Source organism: Mus pahari, chromosome 14 (assembly GCF_900095145.1).
Source record: "Mus pahari chromosome 14, PAHARI_EIJ_v1.1, whole genome shotgun sequence".
NCBI classification, from domain to species: domain Eukaryota; kingdom Metazoa; phylum Chordata; class Mammalia; order Rodentia; family Muridae; genus Mus; species Mus pahari.
Window position 1 is genome coordinate 48,220,591 of NC_034603.1, and position 8,822 is coordinate 48,229,412.

Genomic DNA, 8,822 nt, shown 5'->3' on the forward strand with positions numbered 1-8,822 from the left:
CGTCAGATCTTGTTACGGATGGTTATGAGCCACCATGTGGTTGCTGGGATTTGAACTCCGGACCTTCGGAAGAGCAGTCGGGTGCTCTACCCACTGAGCCATCTCACCAGCCCCCTAATTTTTCACATTTAGTTATTGGCTTATTTATCTATCTATCTATGTGAGTGCATGTGTGTGGCATGTGTGTGGGCGTATTTGTGGAGGTAGGAAGATAACAAGGATGTTAGTTCATTACCTCTGTGGTTTCTGGTGACTGAACTCATGGGAGGCTTGCAGGCAGGTGTCTTTACTAGTTGAATTATCTTTTTGGAACTTGCTCTATAAACCAGGCATGCCTCAAACTGAGGAATCCCCCTGCTTCTATCTCCCAATTGCTGGGTGGGATTAAAGGTGTGTACCACCGTGCCCAGCAGCTACCAGTTAAATCATCTTGCTTTCCCTGTTTTTATTTTTCATTCCCATTAATTAGCATTGGTAATTTGAAAATATTTAGTCGCATCAATTAGGAGATTTGGTATTTGCAAATATTTTCCCCCATTCTTGAGTTTTTTCTTTTTTTTCTTTTTCTTTTTCTTTTTCTTTTTCTTTTTCTTTTTCTTTTTCTTTTTCTTTTTCTTTTTCTTTTTCTTTTTCTTTTTCTTTTTCTTTTTTTTTTTCTTGGTTTTTCGAGACAGGGTTTCTCTGTATAGTCCTGGGTGTCCTGAAACTCACTCTGTAGACCAGGCTGGCCTCGAACTCATAACTCCGCCTGCCTCTGCCTCCTGAGTGCTGGGATTAAAGGCGTGCGCCACCACGTCCGGCAGCGAGTTATTTCTTTTTCAATTGTTCTCATTTTATTGTACAGACTGGTGTATTGTGCTACACTGTGTGTGATTGAATGTGTACATGCGTGTTCATATGTATTTGTGCATTTGTTTGTGTTGGAGGGCATAGTTTGACATTGGGTATCGTTAAACGAATTGCTTTGCACCTTATATTCTGAGGGAGGGTCTCTCCCCTAAACTTTTGGATTCAGTTAGTCTAACTACATAATTTGCTTTGGGAATTCCTGGTTTCTACCTACCAAATCCTGGGATTATAGGTGGAGCTGACATGCCTGTTAAGTTTTTTAATTTTATTGATGGTGTCTTTTAAAGTAAATTTTGTGCCAGCAAATGGCTCAGCAGGTAGAAGTGCTTGCACTCAGGCCCAAGGACCTGAGTTTAATTGCTGGATCACATGAGATAACAGGTGAGATTGACTGTCAAGAGTTGTCCTCTAGCTGGAGAGATGGCTCAGTGGTTAAGAGCACTGACTGCTCTTTCAGAGGTCCTGAGTTCAATTCCCAGCAACCACATGTTGGCTCACAACCATCTGTGATGGGATCTGATGCCATCTTCTGGCATGTCTGAATACAGCTACAGTGTACTTATATACATTCAATCAAGCAAGCAAGCAAGCAATCTTTAGTGCCGGGCGTGGTGGCGCACACACCTTTAATCCCAGCACTTGGGAGGCAGAGGCGGGTGGATTTCTGAGTTTGAGGCCAGCCTGATCTACAGGGTGAGTTCCAGGTTCCAGGACAGCCAGGGCTACACAGAGAAACCCTGTCTCAAAAAAAAAAAAAAAAAAAGAGTTGTCCTCTAAGGCCTATTGGTACATACCTTTAATCCCAGCACTCAGGAGGCAGTAAGTCTTTAGTTGTTTTTCTTTTCTTTTGAAACAAGGTTCTACTATGTAACTTTGGCTGGCCAGAAACTCAGAGATCTGCCTGTTTCTTTTCTGCTTTCCAAATACTGAGTTTAAAGGCACCACCACACTGGACTCTTCTTTGTTTTGTTTTGTTTTAAAAAGGATTTATAGTTTTTTGTCCCCACCCCCACCCCCTTTTTGAGACAAGGTCTTACTATATGTAGCCTATGTTGGGTTTGGAGTTAATTATATAGCCAGTCTGGCCTCCTGCTCATACTCCTGTTTCAACCTCCTAAGTGTTACAGTTATAGATGTTCACCATAGTCTTAATCCTTATATTTAGGCCTTTTATCCGATATGAAGTTATTTTTGTACATGGTATAAATATCTGTTGGTCTTTTCTGAGTTGGAGAAATAAGGTATATTTGGAGACTATTGACATATCTAAAACTCCTTCCTTGCCCATGAGCCCTCGTATCCTGTTGTCTCTGTGCTTGCCTTATTGAGGCAGTTTCTTACCATGTAGCCCAATAAGGCCTAATCATTCTGCCATAGCTCTCTAAGAGCTGTAATTACAGGCATGCCTTAACTATATCTGCTTCCAGGGTTTCTCACACAGTTCTTTGATTAGTGGATTCTTACTGTAAACTTAGGTGAGAGTATGTAGGACTCTTAGCTCCAGTGTTGTATTTAGAATAAAAGCTTTCAGAGATACATAGTTTTCTTTTGAATGTACATTAGAGGGAAATAGAGTTCTTGCATGGGCTGTAAAAGTGACCTGTATGAGTTTTAGAAGGTTTCTTCTCATTGCCATGAGTGGAGAGTGAGATTTTATGGTATTATAATATTAAAATTAAGGCTAACAAGAAAATGCAGAGAAATTGCCAGCTTCAAGGCATGTGGTTACAGGAGGATCACTGGGGCTTGCTAGCTCCAAGCTTAGGTGAGAAAACGGGAGCCCCAGAGTTAGGAAGAGACTGTCTCAGAGAAGTAGGTAGGAAGTGGAAGGGGAGAATGCCTGGTACCCTTTTGGATACCTGTGTATATGTTTGCATAACATCACAAAGTTACACGGTCACAAAATTAAAACAAACTTTTTTATATATAAAAAAATGTGTATATGACTATCTACATGTATGTATATGACCACATGTATACCTTATGCAGAAGAGGGCATTGGATCCCCTGGTACTGGAACTACAGATGGTTATGAACCACCACGTGGGTCCTGGGAATTAAACCGGTGGTCTGCCAGAACAACCAGTGTTCTTAACATTTGAAAACTCTCTCTAGCCCCCCAAAAAAACCTTTCTTTGGGGGTGGGCTGAGGAGGCTGGGTATGACAGCTCACACCCTTAGGCCAGTGTGGTCTTCATAGTACATTCCAGGCCATCCAGAGCTACATAGTAAGTTCCTATCTTAAAAAGGGGGGTGGGGTGAGGGTGATATGGAGGCTAACAAACACATGTGCATATTTCTTTTCCAGGTTCTCAGCTGCTTCGGGAGTTGAAAAAGATGGATGATAAAGCCCTTTTGGTGGAAGTACAGCTTTTAGAAAGCAAAACTTACCATGCTCTGAGTAATCTGCCGAAAGCCCGAGCTGCCTTAACCTCTGCTCGAACCACAGCAAATGCCATCTACTGCCCCCCTAAATTGCAGGCCACCCTGGACATGCAGTCAGGTAAAGGCCCAGTAGTGTATCAGACGGGCTTTCTTACTGCTCACCTTCTCTTAAGGGTGAAAGGAATGGGGATGGCGATTAGAGGGTGGGGGGAGGGTGAGCTGAAGCTGCCAAGCAGTTGACTGATTTGGCTCAATCTTCCTCAAAGAAACCAATTACAGGGCTGCCTTTCTATCCACTTTTTCCTATTACTTGTTTAAAATACTTAAGAGCATAGCTATGTGCCTGACTCTAAACCTGGCTGAGTAGCTTAACATATGTGTGTTAACCAAATCTATTAGTCTCTTAGAGAAGCTTGTAAGGTTTTTTTTTTTTGAAAGGGCCACATATCAGAGCTATTAGAAGATATTCCTAATTTCAGATGTTCTGTCTTTTCATACACCTGTGCCCTGTATACAGCTTCCCATATATCTTCTTTCTGAGCCCAATTCAGATGCCTCTTCTGCATATTATTCCTTCTTGGTTTTTTTTTTTTTTTTTTTTTTTTGGTTTTTCGAGACAGGGTTTCTCTGTGTAGCCCTGGCTGTCCTGGAACTCACTTTGTAGACCAGGCTGGCCTCGAACTCAGAAATCCACCTGCCTCTGCCTCCTGAGTGCACCACCACACCCAGCTCTTCCTTCTTGTATTTGACACAGGCTCTCATTATATAGCTCTGAACCAGGCTGGCTTCTAACTTACAGGTTCACCTCTGCTGGCTCTCTGGTTTTGCTTTTGAACTAACTTAACACTTGTATGTGTGGGTGGGTGTGCTGTCTGTCTGTCTGTCTATCTATCTATCTATCTATCTATCTATGAATGAATGGGTGTTTTATATGTATATGTGCTACTTCTATGCCTGGTGCTCACAGAAGCCAGAAGAGAGCATTGATCCCCTGGAACTGGAGTTACAGATAGTTGTCAGCCATTGTGTGGGTACTAGAAGCTGCACCTAGGCCCTCTAGCAAGGACAGGTCCTCTCTCAAGTCCCCCAAAAAAATCTATTCTTCTTTACGCACTATCATGATAAGCTCCTTAGGAGTCTTGTCTGTATATTTTCTGCTTGGCACGTGGAAGATTCCCTTTAATGTTTGTGTTGAATGACTGTGGGTCTTTGCTTTTAAAAGTAAATATTCAGGCTGAAGAAATGGCTAAGTAGTTTGGAATGCATTGGGCATCTCACAGCTTGCCTGTAATTCCAGCTCTAGGGGATTTGATGCCCTCTTCTGGCCTTTCTGGGCATGAACACAAACATATTCAGATACGTGAATACATTTTTTTAAAAAATAGTAAGCATTCTGTGAACCCATTCCCCTAGCTGGGCTGCCTTGGCTGGCCACAGTGGGAGAGGATGTACCCAGTCCTGCAGAGCCTTGATGTGCCATTGGGGGGTGGGGGAGATACCGGTAGGGGGGGGGGGGGGGCTCTGCCTGCTCAGAGAAGGAGGGGAGGATAGGAATAGACTCTGAGGAAAGATGGGAGAGGGGCAGCGATCAGGATGTAAAGTGAATAAATAAATTCATTAATGGAAAAGCATACAAAGCAAACTTATGCCAACAGTAATGCAGCTAGTATTTCATGAAAACAGAATATTTGTTTTTCAGGCCTTAATTCCCACCCTTATGGAGTAGGGGATGGTTTCCAGACAGGGTTTCTCTCCCCTGGACTCATTTTGTAGACCCTGCTGGCCTGGAACTCACAGAGATCCACCCCCTCTGCCTCCTCAGTGCTGGTATTAAAGGCATGGGCCATTATTCCTGCCCCCTCCCCCTTTAAAAGATAATGTTCTATATAATAATCTGTGCTGGCTTTGAACTTGAATTCTTCCTCAGCTTCCTGAGTGCTGGGGTTATAAGCTCCCCCCTTTTCCCCAGATTTATTTTAGTGATTTATTCTTCTCTATTGATATGCTGGGAGATATGGACAAATTCTGGTATTCATTAAGCTTAACAGCTTTAGCACTTTGTTGTGTCTTCTTCTTTTAGAATGATTTAGTTCTTTAATGTGTGTGTCTGTTTTGTCTGCATTTATAGTCTATGTACCATGCGTGTGTCTTGGTGCCCACTGAGGCTAGAAGAAGGTTTTAGATTCTCTGAAACTGGAGTTACAAATGTTGTTAGCTACCATGTGTGTTTGGGGAATTGCAGTCAGTGCTTTGAACAGCTAAATTGCCTCTTCAGCCCTAGTTTGTTATATCTTGAGCGACTTGTCTTTTTTTTTTCTTTTTTTTTCTTCTTATTCTTTTTTTTTTTTTTTTTTTTTTTTTTTTTTTTTTTTTTTTTTTTTTTTTTTTTTGAGCAACTTTTCATTGGCTATAAAGAAGTACATATTTTCCTATAGGCCTCTTTAGTTAAAAACTGTTAAGAAGCTGAGTAGTGGTGGCACACACCTTTAATCCCAGCACTTGGGAGGCAGAAGCAGGTGGATTTCTGAGTTCTAGGCCAGCCTGGTCTACAGAGTGAGTTCCAGGACAGCCAGGGCTACACAGAGAAACCCTGGTATCTAAGGTATATTTAAACCAAACCAAACCAAACCAAACCAAGACAAAAACTTAATAAAAGGATTTGACTCTTCCCTCAAGGTGGGAGATGTTAGGTTATAGGAAAAGATGCTAAGCTGGGAGCATACCACTTCTATGCATTGTGTCCCAGTTGCTACAGTGAGTTATGGGCATGCTGCTAAAACACTTATTTTTCTGGGATCAACTTTTAGCAGCTTTATCCTTTTACTTTTATCTGCTAAGTATTTTATATAAAAAGTGTAGGGAAGCACTCTGGTAAAGAAATGGGTGGGGTTAAGGTCATTAAAGGGATACAGAATTAGGCAAAGTATAGAGAGACACTTCTCAGCCTATTAGCTACTAACTTCCGTGTCATCTCAGGTGAGAACATAACATACAGTACATGTATTCATTTCACCTAACGTTAAGCTCACCTGGAGCAACCAAATTGGGATTAGCGAGATAAACTTTGATATTAACCTAAAGAAATACTGGCTCATTGTGTGTAACTGTTTATGGTATTGATTATATGAGATTTATTATATACAGATTGCATATAGGCAAAAGCACACCCCCCAAATAAGGTATATTTGAAATGAAAGAAATAACATGTTGGGAATGTTACCAATCAGGAAAGCTGCTTCAGTATAGAACTCCTAAATTTAGCCAGGTGTGGTAGCACACACTTTTATTCCCAGCATTTGGAGGGAAAGAGGGATCTCTGTGAGAGATCTCTGTCTTGAAAAATTAAACAAAGGGAAAAAAACAAAACTCAGCTTAGAAAAGGCTGCATTACTAATTTTTAAAATTTATTTTATGTATTTGTGTACACTGTAGCTGTCTTCAGGCAATCCAAAAGAGGGCATTGGATCCCATTATAGATGGTTGTGAGCTTCCATGTGGTTGCTGGGAATTGAACTTGGAACCTCTAGAAGAGCAAGCAGTCAGTGCTCTTAACAACTGAGCCATCTCTCCAGCCCACATTACTAATTCTTATTTTTTATTTTAATTTTGTTGTTTTGTTTTTGAGATACAGACCCATAAAACCCAGGATGGCCTTAAAATTGATTTGTAGTTGAGGATGACCTTATACCTGTTTCCACCTCCAAGTGCTAGGATTACAGATGTTTGTAACCATGCTTAGTTTATTTGATGCTGGGCTTAAATGCAGGGCTTGTATGTGTTAGTCGAGCACTTTACTATACCCAGCCCAGAACTGACGTTAGTAATTGAGTTTAATCACGTGGTCTGGTCAGCTCACTGGCCTGTCTAGGTGATGTCCTGGAGGTTAAACATTTGTTCCAGTGGTGGTAGGACTAGGTGGTAAGAAGGAAGGGAGAGATAATACAGGTGTGTGTTTGGGGTCCCTTTTGAATTGGGTCTGTAACTCTTGAGAACTTAAAAAGTTCTAATGCCAGCTTTTAGGAACTGGCTGTGACTTGTGGCAGTTCCTTTGTTTACACTTGAGCTCATTAGTAGCTTGATGCTGTTGGGGTCAATTTCTAAGGCTTCTTGGAGCTTTCTTATGGTTCTGTTAGTTTATGTGGCCCTTTGTTCTTTCTTTTCACTGACCAGGTATTATTCATGCAGCAGAGGAGAAGGACTGGAAAACTGCATATTCATACTTCTATGAGGCATTCGAAGGCTATGACTCCATTGATAGCCCCAAGGCCATCACATCTCTGAAGTACATGTTGCTGTGCAAAATCATGCTCAACACGTAAGTGACCACTAACTGGAGGGTGTAAGAACTAATATTTCAACCAAGTATGCACTACAGCAGAGATGGCTCAGGCAGGGAGTTTGGCCACTAATCGGTGCAACTCTAGCTGCAGGTGACGGGGCTGGCTGACACAGAGCGTGGCGGTTAGAGGAGTTCTGTGACAATCTCGTTTGCTGCTCTTAGACTTTGGGAGACAATTTTAGAAATTACTTAGCTGGGAAATTCTCTTTGGAGTTTCCTAACTCTTCAAATAATCTGTCCTCACAGGTATTTAGCACAGAACGGAGTTGAGGAAATAGTTGATAGGCCAGTGTTAGCCAACTGGCCCCCCAGAATGGGAAATGGTGAGCCAAGTTAGTCTTTTTAAAGTGGACTTGTAAAGGCGTGATAGTAAGTGGTGCTGGAGACCGAACCCAGAGCTTCATGTATACTAGGTAAACACTATCCCAACCTAGGGTCATCATTTTAAAATTTTTTAAATTTTATATTTTTATTTATTATTCCTTCCCTTCTTCCTTCCTTCCCTCTATCTCTATCTCTTTCCTCTTTGTCTCTTTCTTTCTTTTCTTTCCCTGCCTCCTTTCCTTTCTTTCAAGAGGGATATGCCAGGGAACACAGGATTTCATGTTACCCAGGCTAGACATAACTTGTTTTTTTCCTTTGTTTTTTTGAGACAGTTTATCTATGTAGTCTTGGCTGTTCTAGAACTTACTCTGTAGACCAGGCTGGCCTCCAACTCACAGAGATCCGCCTGCTTTCTGCCTACCGAGTAGTGGGCTTGCTTTATTTATTTTTTTTGCATATTTTTTCTTTGTTTTGTTTTGTTTGTTTGTTTTCGAGACAGGGTTTCTCTGCCTCTGCCTCCCAAGTGCTGGGAATAAAGGCCTGCGCCACCACTGCCCGGCTGAATATTTTTTTTCTTTTGAAATTTAGCTTTGTATGTATGCATGTTTTTTCTCCTGAATGTATGTCTGTGCACCACTTGCATACCTGGTGCTCCATGTATGTCAGGCAAATGATCTGCCAACTGAGCTACATCCCCAGGGTTGTGTTTGAACAAGACCTGCTTGCTATATTGACATTTCACTTACACTTAATGCTTCCTGTTGATTATTGGGGAAGTGGGGCACATTCAGTTGGGTCTTTTCCTCTTCCTGCCTTCTATTTCTTCTATTTTTTTTCTTATTTTTTTCTTTCTCTTCTACTCCCCCTACGCCGCCCCCCCCCCCCCCAGACAGGGTTTCTCTGTATAGCCCTGGCTGTCCTGAAC

The 8,822-nt window shown here is 41.7% G+C and overlaps 1 protein-coding gene across 1 annotated transcript in view; it reads left to right on the plus strand.

The window, feature by feature from the left end:
- The window catches only part of Psmd11 (proteasome 26S subunit, non-ATPase 11), a 44,261-nt gene that overhangs the window by 25,988 nt on the left and 9,451 nt on the right, over positions 1-8,822 (plus strand). The window contains exons 6-7 of the mRNA XM_021211640.2: positions 3,158-3,352; positions 7,405-7,549. Coding sequence (XP_021067299.1) covers positions 3,158-3,352; positions 7,405-7,549 — 340 coding nt within the window. The remainder of the gene's footprint in view (positions 1-3,157; positions 3,353-7,404; positions 7,550-8,822) is intronic.